This window comes from Brienomyrus brachyistius, chromosome 1, assembly GCF_023856365.1.
Source record: "Brienomyrus brachyistius isolate T26 chromosome 1, BBRACH_0.4, whole genome shotgun sequence".
NCBI lineage: Eukaryota > Metazoa > Chordata > Actinopteri > Osteoglossiformes > Mormyridae > Brienomyrus > Brienomyrus brachyistius.
In genome coordinates, this window is record NC_064533.1 from 36,896,804 (window position 1) to 36,920,516 (window position 23,713).

Here is a 23,713-nt window from a genome sequence, read left to right on the forward strand (position 1 = left end):
TATTCCCCCGGGAGAGGTGATGTCATTGCCAGTCTCAGGAGGAGGAGGAGGGCCTTGTGCTCTCCTCCATCTCCTCTGAGTACGCTCAGGTGCCCATCCTGTCCCTGGGGGCCGACTGATCTAAAGCTGCTGATTGGCCAGGAAGGCTTGCCTTAGCATAAGGGCAGGATGTTACCGTGAGACCCCGGCTGATCTACGGAGGGGAGACGAGGCAGCGAGGCAGACACGACTTACGCAGCAGTTGCCCTGCGCAATCAGGCCTCGCCTGCGCAGTCTTCTAGAGGCCAATTAAACACTTTAGCTTGAAAGGAACTTTGATTTCTTTCAGTTCGGGGCACGACGAGAAGAAGCAGCAGATGGAAGATATTGTGCCTTTAGCCTTCAACTAAGAAATGCTTTTAATATCTATATTTAATATCAGTGTATTGCATTCAGGCCCGATTCAGTCACTTCTAGATGTGTCTCTGCACCAGTGACAACTTCTGTGGGTGTTAAGTGTGAGCAGACTGAAGAACCAAACGGAACGTTACTGCTGTGGTATGCGGGACAGCACATTTACATTTTATTTTAATTAGCAGACACGTATTTTGGGAGTACCTCCACTCTGCCTTGTTCTGAAGGAAGGAGTTGCACTGCTCAGGAAGCTGACTGTCGTTAGACATGTACTCCAAGGTTGACAGTATGTGCTTGAATATTGGCCTTTCCTGGAGAAGGAAAAATTACAGTTACTCATCCATCCGTTTTCTGTATCTGCTTGTCCTATTCGGGGTCATGGGAGTATCGAGTCCTTCCCAGAATCTATGGGAGCAAGACAGGGAATAACCTAGGATAGGGCACTAACACCATTCACACCTACAGACAATCTCGTTATCTCGTTCACCGTAGCATGGGTGTCCCCAGCTCTGGGCCCTGGGATGGACTGGCATCCCTTCCAGAGTGTCTCCAACCCTGGGGCCCCTGTTTCCTGGGAGAGGCTACAAGCCCCTTTTTTTTACTGAAAAAGCAGGTGGAAGTTGGATGAATGAAGAATACATTAGGGTATATATAGCTTTTGTCCCTTTCTCTGTGGGGCAGGCCTTATTGGTTCCATTGGGCAGGTTATTTACTTGCCTGACAAAGCCTTCATTCGTCAATGAACTGACCCTGACAAACAATGAGCTCTTGTTACTCTGTTGCTCAGCTCCACTATCATTCACTTACAGTTACTCCTACAACCCAAACCTGTGGGTAAATCCTGTGCTGCCCCACCATTCCCAAGCACATTTACAGACACGTCTGTGCAATGTGTGCAAGCCTGCGTCTACCAAACAAACAGGTTCCATTCAGCAGTTTCAAACATCTTAGCCCTGCCCTCTGGGTACGTTTGTCAATGACCGTCAAACATGTTTTTGCAGTTTCTGCTTGTCTCAGCAAGCAGGAAGCATCAAGCTGGCATGTTGTCGAGAGTAGTTACAGTGTATAGATAAGGCTGTGCCTGCAGTACTGGCTGCATACTGTGATCATCCTGGACACACGGGGGCGCCATACCTTGGGCTCAGTCAACCAGCACTTCCTCATCAAGTCAGCAAAGCTGGCTGGGCAGCTACTGGGGATAGTCAACCTCTGCAATGTAAAAAGAGCCAAGTTGTGTTGTGTTCATAAAATAAACAGTCTATTTCAACTGGTTTGATTGGTTAGTCAAGAATCCTAAAGCTTCTCTCCCAAATTAAATGTTAACAACTGAAACAGTAATATAATAAAGATAAGCTTTACATTATTTGAGAGTGAAATCACTTTGTGAACCCTGAGGTTTGAAGAATCGCAGGCTGAGCCAAGCCACACACTCGGGGGGAGGGGGGAGAACTCGATTCCACCCAACAAGGTTCAGAGATCTGCCCGCTTGTTAAGTGATGACGTTTGTCATAGCAATCATGTGATAATACTGTTTCTGGGGCCAACCCAAGAACAAGCCAGTATGCCGAGGCATTGAGTGTCTCTGTTTTAGTCAACCTGAAACAAACAATAAAAGGAAGGAATTCTCCTTCTACTGCTTTCTGTGCGAGGAGAAAGAGAGGAGGTCTCGTCATGGACAATAACAAAGATGACTTTCTGATCAATAAAATCCTTATTTTTAAAATTGTTTTCATGCAAATTAAAATATATGAATGTGAAACCTAAGTTTAGTTTGTTTCTTAATGAGTTTCTTACGCAAAAACCCTTAAAATTATGGAGAATAAAAGTGCACTGACACTGTGTAGTATAACAGAAAATAATATAATTTACAAAGAAAGCCCTTTAATATTATTTCAGTTGTTTGATGTCTTTTCTCTGTTTTTTGTTTGTTTCAGTATGCACCTGGTCCTTTTGATATTTGTAAAGGAACTTTAAAGCCATAGTGTTGTATATAGAAAACTGTCCAATAAAAAAGGAGAAGATTAAGAAGTGGCTGTATAAACTAAGCAGCTGTTTCTTTTTTAATGTTTAGTAATGGGATATAACAACGGTTTAGTACAAACCTGGGTTTTGGGTTCACGGTTTGGTGCAATTTCGGTACAGCAGGGACAATGGAATTTGTTGTGAGATTTATTATTATAAAAACTGGAAAAACGATTAGGAAAAGTTGTAAACCAGAGGCAATGTGTCTGTCAACGTGTCTTTTTTAAATCGAAAATAAAACATCGTAAAAATCATAATGAACTAAATTCCGTGTTCTCTACTACCAAGTATGGTCGCCTATATGTAGCTGAATTTACTTAAATCCATGGAGAAACTAACTTGCAGAGACTGTTGCTCAGGTCCGGTGGTACACACCTCGTCTCGTGTTTTCAGCAACATATTCGAATTCAATATAGCAGTCAGACAGCCTTGGTTCTTATCAGTGGCTCTCTCCAGTGTTGGTGCGATTTATTTAACCAAAATTTTCCCAGACCACTAATGACAGATTGTAACCAGGATTAGCCATAGCAAACCCACACTCACAATTAGCAATGTTCTTTTGGAATTTAGATTCTGCCCTTGTCAAGAAATGTGTTCATTCAGAAAATTGAAATACAGTATTACCACTACATAAAGAGAAAATAAGGTAAAATAATGAAAACAACCGTGAACATTTTTTTTATAATCAATAAAAAGAAACCTTTTTAAAACGTCGTAAACGTGCAGTAATAATCAATGAACATGTTGCCATAGAGCTAAATATACAGTCATAATTAATAAACCATGGAAATAAACAATCGCTATTGAGCAAAATATACATTACATATCTAATAAAACATGTTGCTTAAATGATTTTTTGTAATGATGAACTTCTTAAAAACATTCATGAACATAATTTCTTTACATAAACTCTTGCAAGCCACAAGTGTGGTAGCATCATACTTCTTCCCACAGAAATGTTTTGTTGTTCGTTTCCAGCTGGGGGGATTTTAGTGTGGGACAAGTTATGTTTATCTCGGTGCTAACCTGCTGTTGCCACGGTTGCACTTGTTTAGATATCACAATGTGATTTTTTGCGATAAATATTGCGATATTTAGAAGGTAAAAAAGTTCAAAAAAAATTTCTCGCAATCCAGTCTATGAATGATTTAAACAGCAAGGATGAATATAGTGCTAAATCAAGGCTGATAAGTTTTGTTAATTTGGAAAAAAAATTGAAACTGAAAATTCATGTTTTGATGTTGAACTTTAAAAAACACACGGTATTCAAACTAAAAATAAGTGTACGGAAGTTTTTTCTCTAGTTTAAATATAATTTTGATTCAATTCCTGATTTTTTTAAATAAATATTTTATTTTCATTTTCACTTGCATATATATTTTGATATTTCAAATTCAGATCTTATTTTTTGCAGTTTCAAATCTTATTCCGATTTCAGACATTTTTCATTTTCACATTATATTATTCAATGTCATATTATTTGCTAACGTTACTCAGTTATCTTATAATGGGATTAAGTGTCAAAATTGCCCTTTTTTTGGATATTACTATGCGGCACTGCCTCAAGGGTGGAGAAAATAATTATAAATACATGGGTAGATAAAATTAGAACTCATCTTATCTTACATGTCATATCGTTTTCTAGAAGCCTACAAAAAGACACCATTGTCCTAAAAGGTCATAGGCAGACAAGGTTATGTTACTGCCATACCTGGGAGCCTGTTATTCTGGATGGAGAGTCAGCATTTCAGGAACACATTGAAGGATAAGACTGTGTAATGTCCAAATCAGGTTCAGGGTCAGAAGTCAGTGAAGAGCTCCAAGGAGACAAGGCTATATCCGGTCCCCAGATCTAATGATTAAGCATGTTCTTCCACTGGCTCAATGATGGTGGTCCTTCTGACCAACCAGAAAACCTACCTGAAGGATGGAGGAGAAGCATTTAGAGCAAGCAGTCACCATAGGAACATACCTCATGTTTCTCTACAACCAGCCAGGCCACCTGCAAGCCCTCAAGACCTTTGAAGGGAACCTCACGGGTGAGCATCTCCCACAGGACCTGCAAGGTGTTCCAGTAATGTGTCTTAAATTATAATTATTTTCCCAAATAAATGTCCATTAATCATTAAATGTGCCTCAGGAATGAAATGGAGCAACTCTACAGTGACATACAAATGACATGAGCCAGAAGTATATTTTGCAGGCCAGTACCATCAGCAAGCCCTTGCATGACCCTGCAGCCCAGCGAGCCGAACTCCCTACATGTGTCTCAGTGATTTAGGAAGCACAGCAGTCAGACTTGGAGTCGGCACGCGACCTCGCAAGCTCACTCACCACTCCGTAGGAATATGCGTCACAGGTCTCTGACACAGGCAGGCTCTGGATCACCTCAGGAGCCATCCATGGGAAGGTGCCCACCAGGGACATGTGCGTAGTGTGCGAGTGGAACTTAGAGGCGCCAAAGTCGCAGATCTGGGACACATCAGAAACACGGGCCGTTCAGCGTCATACTGCACGCCGCAGTGTCAATGGAAAACTGACACAGGGGAAAAACTCAGAAGAAAGCAGATACCTTCAGCACTTTGTCTGTGGTCATCACCACTGCAGCACAACACAGAGATTTCACATCAGTGACAAATAAGATGCAATAAAACAACTTTATATATTACATTTACATTACATTTACATTTACAGTATTTGGCAGACGCCCTTAGCCAGAGCGACTTACATAAGTGCTTTAAGATGCTGCAATGAATTTTTCCGATACTAGCTCAATAAGGACCCAAGCTAAAAGATGATATATAACAAAAGTATACAATACAAATTTTCCCTGCTTATCCTTAATCCCACATTTATCAGAACAACAAGTCATCCTATTTGTATTTGCTTTCTATGCACAATGATTAAAAACACCGGTAGACAATCTTATCCAGAAAAGGCCATTGTGTTTGCATGTTCTCTCTACAACTCCCTAATTAGGTCACTAATTAGAGGACTCATTGGCTGAAAAGTCCTCACACCTGGGTTTGAGCAGATGACCTAAAGGTTATCCCAAAATCCTTTCATAGACACTGGCCCTTTGAAGATAAAATTGTCTACCCCTGATTTAGAATACAATTAATTATATCTGAGGAACTTTTTTTTTTTTTTTTTTTTACCATTCCTGGACTTCAGATCTCTGTGGATAACCTTTACTGGAGCTTCTGAGTGCAAATAGTGCATTCCTATTTTAAAAGAAACAGAGATTTCAATGGACAACATCAGTGGACATAGTAAGTAAACTTAAATGTTATTTGGAACCTGCAGCCATACAGCACAAATTATGCGGTACTTGAGACTTTAATTAGCATGAACCCTTAGCGGTCACACGTGGTCCACACCAAAAGAAAGAGACAATGACAGCTTTGCTTTTCATCAGCGCTTGGCAAACAGGAAGTGGTTTGTATCTAGGGTGCCCTGTTGCTATGCCGCATTATGATCTGGTGGCTTATTTGACAGTACTGTAGCCTCACACCTCTAGGGATGTGGGACGCACTGGCATCCTTGGTCCTGTGTGTGGAGTTTGCATATTCGCATGGTGTAGGTTCCAGGCTCACTGAGACCCTGTACTGGATAAGCAGTGATGGAAAATGGATGGAAGGTTGATTTACAGCTCATAACACAGAAGGTAAGAACCTGCGCTTCAGCCATCAGCTGATCGATTACACGAACAAAGAGGTCGGGAATGCTTCCTACCTTTGGCTATCTCCATGGCCCAGGTCATGATTTGTCTGATGTCCATCTGCTCACTCTCAATGCTGGACAGATAGTCATACAATGAACCTCTACTTGCATATTCTGTTACAAAACACAAAAAATATAATTTTTATAATGTGTAAAAATGAGTGGCAACTCATTGCTTTGATTGTCCCAGTAACCTTGTATACGTTTTGATTTGCTTTCATTGTATTTTTAAATCACACCATCTCTCTTCAGTTAACTCCTCAGTTAAAGAGGTGACTCTTGTGAAAGTGAAGACGGGCCCAGAAAGCACTGACAGGAGCATCCTCCATTGGGATCACACGCTAAGTCCTTTGTGTGAGTCAATGTGAGCATCCTCCATTGGGATCACACGCTAAGTCCTTTGTGTGAGTCAATGTGAGCATCCTCCATTGGGATCACACACTAAGTCCTTTGTGTGAGTCAATGTGAGTATCCTCCATCGGGTTCACATACTAAATCCTTTACGTGAGTCAACATGAGTATCTTCCATTGGGATCACATGCAGAATATTGTAAGTGCATCCAAGTGAGTATCCTCCATCGGGATCACACAGTCCTTTATGTGCCTCAGCCTGAGTGTCATCGATTGTGATCAACACGAGGCCTTTAAGTTCATCAATGCGAGTATCCTCCAATAAGTTTTATGTGGCTCATTATAAATAACTCTGGGGGCCCTTATACAGTCAACTCCAGAATTATTGGCAACTCACACAAATACAAATATTAATGTAAATATTAATGTATGAAATGAACCACAAATGCAATAAATCATCCATCCATCCATCCATACATCATCTACCGCTTTTCCAGGTCGGGTCTTGGGGCCAGCAGTCTAAGCAGGGAAACCCAGACTTCCCTCTCCCCGGCCACTTCATTCAGCTCCTCTGGGGGAATCCTGAGGCGTTCCCAGGCCAGCTGGGAGACATAGTCTCTCCAGCGTGTCCTAGGTCTTCCCAGGGGCCTCCTCCCAGTGGGACATGCCCGGAACAATCTGTGACGAGCACAGAAGTCCAATAACAAAACACCGCTCAGGTTCAGATCATGGGGCCGTTCCTCCCAATCACGCCCCTCCAGGTCTCACTGTCATTGCCCACATGAGCATTGAAGTCCCCCAGCAGAGCTCTCCAACACCCCTTCCAAGGACTCCAAAAAGGGTGGGTATTCTGAACTGCTGTTTAGTGCATAAGCACAAACAACAGTCAGGATCCGTACCCCCACCCGAAGGTGAAGGGAGGCTACCCTCTCACTGCACCCGACCCCTATGGCCCCTCCCATGGGTGGTGAGCCCATTGGAGGGGGGACCCACATGTCTTCTTTGGGCTGTGCCCGACCAGGCCCCATGGGTGTAGGCCTGGCCACCAGGCACTCGCCATCGAGCCCCACCCCCAGGCCTGGCTCTGGGGGGGGGCCCGGTGACCCGCGTCCGGGCGAGGGAAAACGTGGGTCTATGTTATAACTCATCATAAGGGATCTAATGAGCTGCATTTTGTCTGATAACTCACCCAGGACCTGTTCGCCTTGGGTGACCCTACCGGGGGCATAAAGCCCCAGGCAACTTAACTCCTGGGATCATTGGAACACGCAAACCCCTCCACCACGATAAGATGTCGGCTCCAGGAGAGACCAATAAATCATATTCTGAACTAAAACATTAATGCAAAAACCCTGTATTTCTTTTTCAAACAGAAAAACCGCTAAATATTTGATTAAAATGTCCCAGTATTTTATGCAATTCATGATGCTGTTGACCTTCATGAGCATATTTGACAGTAGGCAGTAGGTGCTTTTCTTTGCAGGCAGTCCCTCTCTTGTTTGGCAGGCGTGTAAGTGGTGTGCATTACCAAAGAGTTCCATCTGTGTCTCATGTAACCACAACACATAATTCCAAAGATACCTGGCAAACTTCAGGTGCTGCATTTCCTGGCATTGTCTCAGGAATCACTTCTGAGAAACTCAACCCAAAAAGCTTCTGCTGATACAGATGAAAGTTGATTTTGAAATACAGTGGTGCCTGCAGTTCACGGACACAATCTGTTCCAGGGTTGTTTGTACGTGAAGCAAGGCAATTTTTGCCATAAGAAAGCATTGAAATTTGGTTAATTCGTTCACAAGCCTACCAAATAATAATTTTTGTTAATTAATTTTCTGGTTTTTATAGCAAAAACTTTAAAGAAAAACACAGTACAGTGTGGCGACGGGCAGACCGAGGCATTGTGGGAGCAGAGAGAGACATGGAGACTGGTTTACCGGGGAAATCACGCTCTTTATTAACAGTCCTTAACCCTTGTGTTGCTGTTGTCAATGTTAATGGCTGCATTTCCCTATTGTCACAAATCTCTTGTTTGTTTATAATTGCCCTAATTGCCTGCAGTGGTATTTTTACTGCCACCTAATCTTTAAAAATGAACAACCATTGATCTCATTTTGCCCACTTACCCAAAGGGCAGAATGTGAGTCAGCAGGCTAAGCTGACTGGAAGGTCACCAGTGGGACCAATACAGTGTCATAATTATGTTGATGAATGACAAAGGGATTTTGCACCTGTGTCATACCTGCATATCCCAGCAAAACAGGAGGTACTCACAGGTAACCAATGACACCCTGTGCAACAGGAGCTATATAAAGACATCAAGGATTCAAATGTCTTTGGTGTTTATTTAAGGACATTTTCCAGCAGTGCAAATCATTTTGCTCCATATATTCTTGAAAGATTCCACAAAAGTTAATAAAATGTTTTTACCCCACTTTCTTGGGCATTGCTAATATTTCTGGAGTTGACTGTAGAGAATATACACCAGAACCGTGGGAGGTCACACAGAGTCAGGCCGGGGGTCAGGAGGAAACCATGTGGTGTCCAAAAAGAAACCACTGCCACTATGAATCACCTCAGGTCTGTAATTCGGTAATAGGCAGTGCCTATGAGCCAATGATGGGAAGACAGGAAGCTGCTATTAGGCTAATGCAAATCCCTGCATGCCCTGACAAACACAGGCTTAAATCATGCAAATCAGTTCTGACATGACACAAAGGCAGACACTCTGGGAAAAAATCTCAGCTGTTATCTTTCTTGAGACAGTATAAGAGTCATTCCCAAACTGTGACTCCTTGCAACCTCACCGCAGCTCAGCGCAGATGGCAAATGTGATCATATCACATGATGCAGCCACGGTGATCCAAGGGATTCCGAGGCATTTCGTCGCGTGATGCGCGTGCCAACACGCTGTATCAGCACATGCTATCCAACCTGACCTGCGATGCGTGTGCCAACACGCTGTACCAGCACATGCTATCCAACCTGACCTGCGATGCGTGTGCCAAAACGCTGTATCAGCACATGCTATCCAACCTGACCTGCTATGCGTGTGCCAACACGCTGTGCCAGCACATGCTATCCAACCTGACCTACTATGCGTGTGCCAACATGCTGTACCAGCACATGCTATCCAACCTGACCTGCGATTCGTGTGCCAACACGCTGTACCAGTACATGCTCCCCAACCTGACCTGCGATGCGTGTGCCAACACGCTGTATCAGCACATGCTATCCAACCTGACCTGCTATGCGTGTGCCAACACGCTGTACCAGCACATGCTCCCCAACCTGACCTGCTATGCGTGTGCCAACACGCTGTACCAGCACATGCTATCCAACCTGACCTGTGATGCGTGTGCCAACACGCTGTACCAGCACATGCTATCCAACCTGACCTGCGATGCGTGTGCCAACACGCTGTACCAGCACATGCTATACAACCTGACCTGCTATGCGTGTGCCAACACGCTGTACCAGCACATGCTATCCAACCTGACCTGCTATGCGTGTGCCAACACGCTGTACCAGCACATGCTATCCAACCTGACCTGCTATGCGTGTGCCAACATGCTGTACCAGCACATGCTATCCAACCTGACCTGCTAAGAGTGTGCCAACACGCTGTACCAGCACATGCTATCCAACCTGACCTGCTATGCGTGTGCGAACACGCTGTACCAGCACATGCTATCCAACCTGACCTGCTATGCGTGTGCCAACACGCTGTGCCAGCACATGCTCCCCAACCTGACCTGCGATTCGTGTGCCAACACGCTGTACCAGCACATGCTCCCCAACCTGACCTGTGATGCGTGTGCCAACACGCTGTACCAGCACATGCTATCCAACCTGACCTGCTATGCGTGTGCCAACACGCTGTACCAGCACATGCTATCCAACCTGACCTGCTATGCGTGTGCCAACACGCTGTACCAGCACATGCTATCCAACCTGACCTGCTATGCGTGTGCCAACACGCTGTACCAGCACATGCTCCCCAACCTGACCTGCTATGCGTGTGCCAACACGCTGTACCAGCACATGCTCCCCAACCTGACCTGCTATGCGTGTGCCAACACGCTGTACCAGCACATGCTCCCCAACCTGACCTGCGATGCGTGTGCCAACACGCTGTACCAGCACATGCTATCCAACCTGACCTGCTATGCGTGTGCCAACACGCTGTACCAGCACATGCTATCCAACCTGACCTGTGATGCGTGTGCCAACACGCTGTACCAGCACATGCTATCCAACGTGACCTGTGATGCGTGTGCCAACACGCTGTACCAGCACATGCTATCCAACGTGACCTGTGATGCGTGTGCCAACACGCTGTACCAGCACATGCTATCCAACGTGACCTGTGATGCGTGTGCCAACACGCTGTACCAGCACATGCTATCCAACGTGACCTGTGATGCGTGTGCCAACACCCTGTATCAGCACATGCTATCCAACGTGACCTGTGATGCGTGTGCCAACACGCTGTACCAGCACATGCTATCCAACGTGACCTGTGATGCGTGTGCCAACACGCTGTACCAGCACATGCTATCCAACCTGACCTGCGATGCGTGTGCCAACACGCTGTACCAGCACATGCTATCCAACCTGACCTGCGATGCGTGTGCCAACACGCTGTACCAGCACATGCTATCCAACCTGACCTGTGATGCGTGTGCCAACACGCTGTACCAGCACATGCTATCCAACCTGACCTGTGATGCGTGTGCCAACACGCTGTACCAGCACATGCTATCCAACCTGACCTGCGATGCGTGTGCCAACACGCTGTGCCAGCACATGCTCCCCAACCTGACCTACTATGCGTGTGCCAACACGCTGTGCCAGCACATGCTCCCCAACCTGACCTGCGATTCGTGTGCCAACATGCTGTACCAGCACATGCTCCCCAACCTGACCTGCGATGCGTGTGCCAACACATCGCAGCTGTCACATGACAGTGTCAACACACTGTCACATGACAGTGGTTCTACGAAAATTTTCTGGTCACCAGGACACTTGGTGATATCCTTTATTATCAGGAAAACAGTGTACTTTACACACGTGAACAGGACATTTTACAGGCACATTCCACAGATAATTATCTCCCTATAACCTTTTGCTCAGTACTGTACTGTTGAAACTTCCTGACAAGTCTATGAAAAAAAACAATCTCCCCCACCCCAGAAAAAACTGCTCTTTAAATTTAACTTTAGCCAAGGGATTTTAAATCACGTTACTTTTTAAAATGAATCTGTTCAGAAATGGCTAAATTAAATGGTACAATTCGGATAAACAGCTCTACATTTTTGCCTGAATTAAGTTTCCCAAAATAAATCAAACAATGGCAATAGAGAGAGAGCATATAATGACTTGATTAATATTTCATTTCAGCTTGGGGCTTACGGACAAAGATTGCTGGTAATCATTAACAGTCTCCTGCGGGACTGGAGCCGTCCTGGAGTATCAGTCAAACAAAGGCTTTCCTGATGAATATCACATGCTATAAAGTATAGGTGTATGCCACTAATACATAAACGATGACTGATCATTTATAATTGCTCTTATGGCAGTAGTAATTCCAGGGTCAAGCCTCCTGCAAACATTTTCATTTACCTGGCACTAATTGGATTTTGCTTTGATAAACAGAGGAATGACTAGTGAAATGTCTCATAACCGCATGGCAGCTGTCAGAAGGGATGATGAAACTGACTGATATCTGGGAAAGATGGTCCTGCTCTGCAGCCAACCATTGCCAACTTGTTTTCTAAAAAGAGAGAAATCCCTCTCATTTTATGATCCCAACAGCACGGATCTTAAAGCACTTTTTGGAGAAACATCAAAAGGAGCCCACTAGGGTTGAAGATCTTCTTAGTGAGGGTCTCCTCTCAGAAACAGTGATGCTACACATGGAATGTGCACATGGAAGGAGCCAGAATCTGATTTGCATTTCCATACCAGCCGCACCCCTTTGATGTCCTCCGTCACCCATCTCAACCACAGTGTCCCTCAGCTTCTCCAGTGCTTCAACCAAAAACGTTAACCTGAATGTCACAGATCTTAAACTAGCAGATGGTGGTGGCTGCAGATGAATACAGCAATGATATTACAGTATTATTTCCTTAAAAGCAAAGCGACAAAATTTTTTGACAATTTTTTTTTTTTGGACAAAATTTTCATGAAAAGAAACAAAACAAAAAGTGTCAAACAAAACACTGTTGGCTGCATGAAATAAACACAATGCGTTACAACTGTTTGAAATCAGCAAAACACATGGAGGCGGCAGACAGACAGGACATGAGTGAAATGGGCCCCCATGGGATCAGCTGGTGACCTGAGGGCTTGCATAGTAGCATCACTGGTATGATCTTACAAGAGCACTGAACAGCGGCAACAGTACTATTAAGCAGACTACAAGCCATCTCAACGCAGACGACAAGCAGTAACGTGCAAACAGCGTCCTGATTATTGCTGTTAAGCTCACGCTCATCCGAGGACAATAGACAGGCACATACTTTACAAAGGGGAAAGAAAACACAGCTTTACCTGTGACGATGGCATAGTTGGGTGCCTCTTGAATAGCTCCGTAGAACTGAATAATGTTTCTGTGACTGAGAACGCTAAGGATTTCCACCTAGGGGCACAAAACAGGCAGGAATGTAAACTGTCAAAGGCACCGCGAGAAGCATCACGTCTGCACGTTTACAGTAAAGCGCCGCTGAAATAGCTGTGATCTGACACACGTTAACCTGAGACGTGATAAAAACAAAGGGAAGAATCGCCTGATTCAGATGATATAAGAAGACTGGGAACCTAATATGGATCCCTAATTGGGCCTAATACACCTTCAGGAGGAAGACGAGCTTCCTGCACGAGAGCCTTTCAACACAGACGCTACACTCTACACAGCCAGCACAGACCCGCCGAGCATGGAGGAGGTTAAAGTGTTCATTACACAGGTAATTAACAACGACCGAAAATTCATTACGGCTACCTCATTGTCCACCTTCAGCAGCTTCTTCACCGCCACCTCTCTGTCCTGCGAGATCCATCTGGCACGGTAGACGCTGCCAAAGCTGCCCCCGCCGCAGTTCTCGTAGAAGATGATGTCGTCGAACCGGATCTGCACGAAGGAGATGCCGCCAGCCGACATGGCATAATGACCCCTGTAACTGGCAGAAGAAAAACACACCGAAAATCTGCTTACGAAAAGCAGCGAAACAAGGGACAGACGACACACTCCAACCCGCCCCCCCGGATTTTTCGGAGACAGGCCTGTAATTCCTGGGTGAGGTGTACAACCTCAGCTCCACACAGTGGGAGCAAACCTTCACGCCAGGACAGTAACCCTCCAGCTCAGGCTTCAGTCCCCAAGCTAATATCCCTGCCTAGCCTCCTTTCATAAACTCAACCAGGAGCAGAGATTTTCCTGCAAGTTCCACCTGCTTTGACCCACAATGCCTTCCCAGGGCCTCACCAAGACCACGTGGATGCCGAGCATCCTCTGTCAGGTGGCATGTGTCCAATGGTACCCCAGGCATGTGCTGTCACTCTCTCGCTCTGTGCCATGATCACATGACCAAAACCTATGAACATGTACCCACGGGCTTACAATCACATTATTTACTTAGCACTTCTGTCCAAAACCACATATAAGTGACACAAATAGCACATTACAAACAAAAGTTAGTGGTTTGGTTAATGGAGGTAAAAAGGAACAAAAAGTTAGTGATATCATTCTGAACGTGATAAACACTTATTTAAACCGTATGGGAAACAGGTACTACAGCACAACATGTGACACAAATGACATCATACTACGGCTCAGCCATGTGGCTCAGCCTGCAGGGGTCACTGCACACAAACCCCAAATCAGACACTAAACTCTACATGCACGATTCCATTATTTCTATGTCACAATTCAGACCAATGTGATATTATTATACATTTCAGGAAACTGCTGTCTGGTTATGGCACCATATGATTTGCAGCCTTGCTTTGTAATGGTGCTTTTTAAGGGGCTGTAACCTGGGACAGATCGCTATTCCGCCCAGCCGAAAACGCCTTCATTGTCACAGAGTGAAACCCATGATGTTACTGGGTGTACCACCCTCCAGTTACATTTAGGTATAAGCAGTGACTCCGCTACAGCCATATTACCGATGCAGGTAATATGAATGCGGTGACTCTGAGAGGAAGCCTGCATGATATGGAGAGATCACGGAAACTCCAAGCACACATGGCGGAGGTATGGGTTTGAACCCCAGTCATACCCAGTGAACCCTCTATCCCTTGAGCAGAAATTTAAGGAAGGTAGTCTAGGATCGTATATGAAGAGAATATTTAATAAGAATAATTGGATTTATTTAGCACTTCTGGTATATATATATATATATATATATATATATATATATATATATATATATATATATATATATATATATTACAAAACAGAATACTGACAATGTCATGCATACAGAGCAAAGACGGGACTCGAACGGACAACCCTGGAGTTGCTCGGCACTAAAGCGCAGAGGTACATCGGGGAAAAGCTAGGAAATATCATATATGAAAGTTTCGAAGAGAAGTGAAGTTTATTCCATTATTACTCAAATACTACTCAAGTAATAATGGAATAAACCACCAATAAGGGAAGTTGTGGTCAAATGCCAAACGACGGGCTGCCTTTTTAAGGTGCCTGGGATGTTAGCTGGATGGTAACTTTATCCGGCCTATTGTAATTCACAGACCGGAGCGAACCTTAAGTATTTTTTGTCGTCTTTGAGATCTCACACCAAAGAAAAAATTATACATAAAAATGAATAAAACGTATACTGATTAAACTAGTCAGACCAAAGGAAATTTTACTTACGGGGAGTTTCTCTCACCTTTACGTGTCTGCAATCCCATGCATATCTTGACGAACTAGAATTACTCGGCAATGTCAAACAGAAAGTGGACATCCGGGGGACATATGCCTTTAAATGCTAACAATCGTGACACTTTCTTATCTCAACATGGAAATGCCAGTACTAGCGGAAAGCATGGGAACATTGAGCACTGTAAAACGCGTAGCAGTATCAAATCTCCCCCAGCGAGCCGTACAGCATTCCGGTCGATGAGAAAAGTTTTCACAGGTTTTTTTTTGGCTAGATCCCCTTAATGGAGATTCAATATGCAAACATACCTTTTCGGTTTTCTGTAGGTGATTCCACAAGCCGGCTCACAATCGGGGGAAATCAGTGCCTAAACTTCAGCTAAAACGAACCTCATGAAGATCCGCTGCGCCGGTTTCTCCGGCGGCTGCACTTCTTCCTGATCCAGAACTATACCAATATAGTCCCGTATTTCGAAACTGTGCAAACAAAATCAGATAACAACAGCTCCCCTTGGAGGAGAAAGCGAGAAATCCTTCACTCCGCTCCTCGGTAAAATAAAGCATAGTGGTTGCACAACAAAATTATTAAGCAACATCATTTTTTTTTCAGGCAATACATTTATTAGGTTTACATTATTTACACCATACACATACAATAAAAATCCAAATAGGCCCCCATTTGTAGCCAATACCCCACAAAGTGTAATCAGTACACTTCCTCCATAAAAAAGGTCCTCTTCAGTGTAAATGCATTGAATGATGACATCCATGGTAATAGCCTACATTACGTGTGTGACAATCATGGAAACTAAAATATTTGTAAATATGAACTAATGAACAGGCACAGGGATTGTGCTAAGTGCTTGGGTGAGTGACATAATGCTCCGCGACTATCACATAACTGGCTTCATACCCCCGAGAGGAAGTCAAAAGACCTGTTTTTAATGGTCATTATATCACAGTATCAAATCATGGTATAAAACACAGAAAAACACTCTTGAGTTTATGCAGCCTGATCCACACACTCCGTGAGAAAAAGTATAGTGAAAGTTAATTGTTATGTCAACCATCTGGAAGGCAATTTTTTATCCAAGCATTGTTTAAGAGTATAACTTGATATTAAGCCAGTTTATCTGCCAATTGAAGAAATTTATCTGACAACCAAAGAAACTTTCTAATTCTGTTCTACAGACACAGTTGGAAAATGACAGAACAGGAACTCTATGTTTTCAATATTTCTGGATACTGTATCACAACAATCCAGAATAATTATTTGTGCAGGCACAACTCTGAACATCTCTGGAGCCCACTGCTTCTCCATGCTGCTCGCTGTAAACAATCAATGAAGATACTCATGTCTTTGGAACACCTAAAAAGGCTTCTACTGAACTCATGTCCCCATGCGCTACAGAATCCGGGGGTGTCGTTTTGTGGTTGGGGGCAGGGCTTGGATGAGGTGGGCGGGGCATTACACATCAAGCAAGGTTATCATTGGAGCAGCACCACGAGTGTTATGTAGTAACAGCCTATGCTCTGCGGGGCTCCAGTTTATGGGAGAGGTGAGACAGGGCCCTCTGACTGTCAATCACGTGAAGCTGCCGCACGTAGCTCCTGACCTCCTGGTGGTTCTTACTGGCCAGGGAAGCATCCAGATCTGCGGGAGGAGATGAAACAACCAAATATTAACTGCAGATACTTCAATTTCAGTGAGACAGGCCCCAGACTACTTAACCACAATGTTTCGGCACATTATTCTACGCTACGTAAGAAGGACACTTCATATGATGTGGCAGCCTAAACGACATGAATGGTCCATGAATACTAACTTCCTTCCTTAGAAAAAAAGATGCTAATTTATATAATTTGGCCTACAGGTGTGTGTGTCTGTATATGAAAGAGAGATACAATATGGGATATGCAAGACTTTCCCCAGTCAAGACAGAGAACAGATTCACATGGGTGGGGGGGCAACAGGTAGTGAAAACAAAACAAGACGTGTCATTAGGAAACAATGACTACGTATGTAAAAGAGACGCTACCCTCCCCTCCCTTCAGGACAGATACTGTGCCGCAGTAGGCGTGGCTTACTGAAAGGTTGGCTCCGGCAGAACCGCATCGTCCGCACCGTGTTGACAATCATCCTCTGAGGAACAACAGAACAGCTCACATAGATATAGATATACGATACACAGAGACACAAACACTGCAGGACAAAACAGCACCACCTACTGCCCTCACCTGGGACTGCAATGCAATGTCTAAATACTCACCATTTTCTCAAAATTAACCAGACTGTCAATAAATGTCTTGTTTCCTTCATGGGTGAAAGTCATATCTGTAATGATAACAATGACTTATTAATTTATTGCATAATAAATCTGTAAAGTGGGAGTTTGAAAGCAGGCTGCAATCCAATAATCTGCAGTTACAGCATAATCGCCAGTGAATTATATTATGTATGTTGCATAATATTTGTACAGTTTCATTTCATCTATTTCTTTCTTAAGTTTTTCATAGGATACTGTCCCCAACCTGAGTAATCAATATTTAGCTGATTTGTAAAACCTTTATAAGAAACAGGAATGCGGCATGGTGACCTCACGACTCCATGGCTGGGGGTTCGAACCCTTCTGACTCTCTGTGTATGGAGTTTTTATATTGTTCATATGTTTCCCTAGTTTACCTTTTGTACCAAACAGCCATAGCACCATATTGGATTACTGATAAATGTGAAATTAGTTTTTTTTGGGAGCACAAGAGTAGTGTGATGACTAAAGGAATCCTATCTAGGATTCTCATTTTAATTTCCAGAGATCTATATTGATAATGTAGGGCCATGTTTACCCCGAGGGGAATATCTCAGTAACCAAAGGGCAGAGCAGGCATGTACCCCATCGCTATGAATACACAGAGCGGCTGACACAATGGAACGTGCAGAAGGTGACTGGCACATTGTGCCCTTACCTTTAATGAGCAGTGGCATGAAGGGGATTATGGGTGCATCCAGCTTGGCCATGGTGAGCCTGTAGGCACGGTGGTTTCGCGAGGGGTCCTGCATCATCAAACGCCTACAGTTACCAAGCCGTACCTGCAACATCCTCATCCCACAGAGTCCTTACAGCTGACTCATTTACAGAGAAGCGCTGACAGATTAACTCAATGATACATGGCACAGGATATCTACTTTAGCCAAATTAAGAATGTCGCAGATTTAATTATAGATTTAGCTTAGAATGGTCCATAAAAATCTCATCCTATCCACCTGCAGTTCTGGATACACCGCAAGGAGACCCCAAGCTTGCTCTACTTATTGAAATTGCTTATCTTTCCCCTCTATTTTCACATCACACCTGAAGGGCAGGTGTAAATGTGAATAGGGTTACCATATTTGGTGAGATGAAAAAGAGGATGTGTCCAGGATCAGAATATTAATAGTTTTCATATTCATGAACCAATCAGGCAGTGTTTCTTATGAATATTAACGAGCTTTCCCTAACTTCCCTGTAAAACGAAAATTCACGTCCACGGAAATCCAGACATATTTACAGTCTTACAGTCAGCTCTCGTTTTATGATCTACACGCAACTGACACAATATATGTGTATGTAAGTCTTTTCAACAAACGTTATAAAACACTAAGCTAAAGTTTGTTAAGGTTGCCGTACGTCCGAGTTTCCCAGGACACGTCCTCTTTTTGGGGCCCCATCCGGGTGTTTGTGCGGTTTTCCAAAAATCAGCAGTTTGTCTGGGTTTAGTGTTGCAACCCACATGACACAATGTTGCAAGTTACAATAGAGTTTCAAGTAAAGGAAAAGTTACCAATACCTCAATATACAGCAGCCACTCAGTATCAGCACACAGCATTTGCAAGGTTTAATTGTTTATTAAACGATACGCACATCTCCACATGCCACACTGCTCATAAGTGACATCAACTTCCGGAAACTACTGGCACTTGGACACTTTTTGTTTTCGTGTAAACAGTGAATCGCATCGTTTGTTTGCAGTTTAAGCGTGTAGGACTCGGAGGAACCAAAGTCACACAGGAAGTTGCCTCAAAATGTTCTGCAATTCTTTTTTGACTCACCAGTAGGCTTTCAAACTCCCCATAGAACTTCTTAAACTTGCTAGGAAGCTTCTACCAGAAAAAAAGAGAGACAGACACATTTAAGAGATTCCCTGTTGTTTTACTGCAAAATATACATGTGAGCACAACTATTTATCCATCACAATCCATTAAACAATGTATGCTGGTTATTCCTGTATAATGTACATATTTACACACGTGGAAGAAACGCAGTTAATAAATTGGCAGGTCTCACTAGAGTTCACCTAGAAGTACGCCTCTCCGAATCAGGTGACTTTACGTAAAAGCTTAAGTAAATGATGTAAATCGTGCTGGCCAGCAGAGTAAAAGGTAAACTGAAGCAAAGCCTACCTCCCACGTCTGAGTCAGCCTGCTCACAGCCGGGTTGCTCATTCCCATGATGATAGCAAAGAAGGAGTTTAGATTCTTGTATTCCTTGCAGCTGGAACGACACGGACAGAAACCACCCCGTTGTCCGTCAGTCCAGCAGGAAACAAGCTGATGTGCCTGTTGCTATGTCAGTCGCTAATGCTATCATCGTCAAGCATGGAGACCAGGCACAGATCTCAGATCATCTGTGCTTCGTCTTGGTGGTATGGGGATAAAGAACACTCTGCTGTGTCCTGCGGGAAATGTTTCTGCAGCAGGTCTGAATATATTTAGGTAAACATAGCATGAACGGCAGGGTACATCGCAAAGTAATGGAGTACCATCACCTAAACACAAGGAAAGGATTTCAGAGTCACCAATTCACTTCCACTGTATCACTTTGGCCAACAGTTGCTAAGTCAGTACACCCCCAGAAGATGGCGCCGTACACAGCCATCCGTGTTGCCTAATAGGTTGACCAACACTGGCTGTGTGGAAGCGTGTTTCGTTTGAGGGAAGGCATCGTGCTCCATGAGAGCTCACTCACTGGGCGGCAATCTTGATGAATTTCTTGAGCAGCTGCACGCGTTTGCTGAGCTGGGCGCACAAGCAGACCTCAGTCACCACCCACAGCTGAACCTCGTTGAACCTCCTGAGGAAAAGGTCTAGGTTGGCTGTGGTCTTCTTGAAGCGCTGCCTCCCAAACGTGTGGTACATCAGCTCAAGCTGTGGAGAGGAATTCAGGGCTGGTGTGAGGGGTCATGTGACATGGCATGTAAAGACCAACAGCAAAAAATACACCAGCACACAAGAAAAAGGACAATGGATTCACTGGCTTTTAGCGTTGCCTGCTATTTTAAGCTCAAAATAACCGATGAGGAGTTGATACTGGCCAGCACCTCATGTACACAGTTGAAGAGCTCCCAGTCATAGATGGTCATCTGGTAGGCCAGGTCTTTGGAACTCATCAGCTCAAAGGTAGCAACTGAGCCTGTTGATGGCCCTTCTTGTTCTGGAAGTGGAGTCTGAATAAAGCGGACAGAAAACATTAGAACGTGAAAATATCTCCTGTGAGAAACTAAGATTTTACATTTCAATTTATGATTAATCGATGGTGTAAAAGAGTCTCCTTGAGCAGAGAAAATGGAGAGGAAGTCCCTCTCTAAGCCCCTACAGGGGTCTATTTTTTTGGATCCAGTAGAGATTTGCATAAAATGTTTTAAATCATTTTCTGTAAAAGATAAGGCAATGCAGTAACACTCGTCTTTGTGCTGAATTAAAAATGCAATTTATTTCATTTAACTGGCCTTACCTAACTAGACTTTCATATAATTGAAGCCAAACAGAATAATCTTTTATGGTATAATAAGTTAGCTTTATATCATTAAATCGATGCTGTTCAGACAGATTTTCAGTTTCATGTGAACGTGAATGATGCATTTCCTGAGCGGGATGGACACACCAGTGAGACGAGCTGGTTTCTGGGGCAGATGAACAGCCGTCCATTGATGCCAAGTGTGAAGAATGCCGAAATGTCATTGGGTTTCAGCACCATCTTGTCTGGGACAACAAGAGATCGCATAATCACGTCATCTGAATATGCTAGTGCTGGAGCACCCTTGTGAAACAGCATTTCATTCAACTGATTCTGCATGACTATTAATGTTTAGAAATGAAAAATGCAAAAATATAATTTAAAACTTGAAGAATTTACTTTAATGAATGTGAAGTTCCAGACACGTTACATAAAAACACACATACAAATATTTTTTGCTAACTCCTAACAATATATTAATATTAAGGATCCAGTAAAAGGTAAGGCCATCCTTCGCACCCTTTTCAATACCTTGAAACCTTGAAGCCCTGAGATGTGTGTGATGGGATAGTGGGCCATTCTTCAAGTACAAAAATGTCAGATGGAGAAGGTGTAAATTTGCTTCATTCTTTGTGCTCTAGAACATCCCACAAAGGTTCAATGATGTTTAGATCTAGCAATTGATGAAGCCATAAAAGAAACCACTGTGCTGTACCCAGGGACAGTTAACAGGCCCTCCTGTGACCCTGACCAGAACGACGAGCGGACATACTGTGAATGTTGATTCAAAACATGACAGTCTGTCTGATTCATTCAGCCTAAACGTTCTTAAGTCACTCCCCTCCGTGTCTCTCTTCTCTGGCTCCCTATTGGCGTTTGCATCAAGTTCAAGTCCTCAGGTCCATTAGTGGACAGGCACCCATGTCCATCTCCATCTCCATAAAGGCTCCTTAAGACTTACAGTGCATTCAAAAACTACTCAGATCCCTTCACTTTTTTGATTATGCAAAAATCATTTCAATTTTTCCCTCATCTGTTTACCCTCAATAACACATAATGACAAACCAAGAAATTTTCGCAAATTAAAAATTAAAAATTGAAACACCACATTGACATTAGTATTCAGACCCTTTGCTATGAAGCTTGAAATTTAGCTCAGGTACATCCCATTTCCACTGACCATTTCTTAAATGTTTCTAAACATGTTTTTACATTTTTTTGGTTAATTTAATTGATTGAACATAATTGTGAAGGCACACAACTCTCTTTATACTTGAAGTATCACAAGAGCACATTGGATTCCATTATTCTTAAATGGAAGAAGTTTGGAACAACCAAGATCTTTCCTAGGGCTGGCTGTCCAGCCAAGCTCAGCAACTGGGGAAGAAAGGCCTTAGTAAAATAGGTGATCAAGAACCCAATGGTCATTCTGGCTGAGCTCCAGAGATCAGGTGTGAAGATGAGAGAAACTTCCAGTAGGACAACCATCACTGCACCATGCCACTGATCTGGGCTCAGTAAGGCCTCCTAAAGGATTCTCAGACCATGAGAAACAAGGTCCTATGGTCTGATGAAACCAAGACTGAAATGTCTGGCCCAAGGGAGTTTCTAGCTATTGAAAAGACCTGATGCTAAGCCAAGTTCACCCAGGGCCTGATTTTTTCTTTTTTGAAGGAATATCAGAGCTAAAATACTCGGGTCTGTAGCCCGAGCAATTGGACCTAACAACGCCTATGGTCTGGCCCCAATTATAAGTGACTAATGGAAATCAGGCACTGCTCATCACCCACGCATGGTGGTGGCAGCATCATTCTGTGGAGGTGTTTTTTAGGGGCAGGGACTGGGAGACAAGTCAGGACTGAGGGAACAGAACAAAGTACAGAATAGAGTACAGAATAAAGTACAGAGATGTCTTTAATGAAAACCTGCTCCAGAATGCTCTGGACCTTAGACTGAACTAGAAGTTTACCTTCCATCAGGACAATGATCGTAGGAATAAAGCAAAGACAATGCAGGAGTTGCTTACTGACTGCTGTGTGAATGCACTGCTGTGGCCCAGCCACAGCCCAGACTTGAACCCAACCAAACATCTATGGAAAGACCTGAAACTAGCTGTCCACTGACAGTTCCCACCCAAACTGACAGCGCCTGAGAGGATATGCAGAGAAGAATGGCAGAAAATCCCCAAATCCAGGTGCACAAAGCTTGTCACATCATAGCCAAGAAGACGTAAGGCTGTAATTGCTGCAGAAGGTGCTTCAACTAAGTACTGAGTAAAGGGTCTGAATACTTAATTCACTGCGATGGTTCAGTTTTTTTTCTTTATTTTTTTTTATTCAATTTTTGGTTTATCATTATGGAGTATTAAGTGTAGATTGATGATGTAAAAAATTTATTAAAAAAATGTTAGCATAAGGTAGCAATACAACAAAATTGGATAAACGTCTAGAGGTTGGAATACGTTCTGAATCCACTGTATGTCCCATCTCCCTTCAGTCAGCAAAGTGACACCACTTGTTGAGACATAAAATACATTGGTACATTGGACGGCTGTCGCAAATACTGCGGT

General features: G+C 43.6%; 2 protein-coding genes across 55 annotated transcripts in view; both read right to left on the reverse strand.

Annotated features, from left to right (window-relative positions):
• map3k20a (mitogen-activated protein kinase kinase kinase 20a) overlaps positions 1 to 15,676 on the reverse strand; it is a 32,435-nt gene extending 16,759 nt beyond the window's left edge. The window contains exons 1-10 of one of the 50 annotated variants that reach the window (XM_049006390.1): positions 15,368 to 15,676; positions 13,490 to 13,667; positions 13,042 to 13,129; positions 6,151 to 6,252; positions 5,574 to 5,639; positions 4,988 to 5,016; positions 4,750 to 4,887; positions 4,388 to 4,474; positions 1,528 to 1,602; positions 598 to 704 (exon numbers count right to left, since the gene is read on the reverse strand). In XM_049006390.1, the coding sequence (XP_048862347.1) occupies positions 598 to 704; positions 1,528 to 1,602; positions 4,388 to 4,474; positions 4,750 to 4,887; positions 4,988 to 5,016; positions 5,574 to 5,639; positions 6,151 to 6,252; positions 13,042 to 13,129; positions 13,490 to 13,667; positions 15,368 to 15,405 (908 nt within the window). In that variant the 5' untranslated portion in view covers positions 15,406 to 15,676. Of the gene's footprint in view, positions 1 to 597; positions 705 to 1,527; positions 1,603 to 4,387; positions 4,475 to 4,749; positions 4,888 to 4,987; positions 5,017 to 5,573; positions 5,640 to 6,150; positions 6,253 to 6,975; positions 10,033 to 10,083; positions 10,135 to 10,236; positions 11,456 to 13,041; positions 13,130 to 13,489; positions 13,668 to 15,367 lie in introns of those variants that run through there. The other 49 variants (XM_049006382.1, XM_049006353.1, XM_049006373.1 and 46 more) reach the window with 49 other exon arrangements.
• Positions 15,677 to 15,987: 311 nt separating this feature from the next.
• LOC125750355 (rap guanine nucleotide exchange factor 4-like) overlaps positions 15,988 to 23,713 on the reverse strand; it is a 37,581-nt gene continuing 29,855 nt past the window's right edge. For all 5 annotated transcript variants that reach the window (XM_049028064.1, XM_049028042.1, XM_049028053.1 and 2 more), the window contains 9 exons: positions 21,292 to 21,389; positions 20,729 to 20,854; positions 20,377 to 20,555; positions 19,812 to 19,902; positions 19,461 to 19,511; positions 18,338 to 18,425; positions 17,644 to 17,708; positions 17,462 to 17,516; positions 15,988 to 17,027 (listed from right to left, as the gene is read on the reverse strand). In XM_049028064.1, coding sequence (XP_048884021.1) covers positions 16,900 to 17,027; positions 17,462 to 17,516; positions 17,644 to 17,708; positions 18,338 to 18,425; positions 19,461 to 19,511; positions 19,812 to 19,902; positions 20,377 to 20,555; positions 20,729 to 20,854; positions 21,292 to 21,389 — 881 coding nt within the window. In that variant the 3' untranslated portion in view covers positions 15,988 to 16,899. The remainder of the gene's footprint in view (positions 17,028 to 17,461; positions 17,517 to 17,643; positions 17,709 to 18,337; positions 18,426 to 19,460; positions 19,512 to 19,811; positions 19,903 to 20,376; positions 20,556 to 20,728; positions 20,855 to 21,291; positions 21,390 to 23,713) is intronic.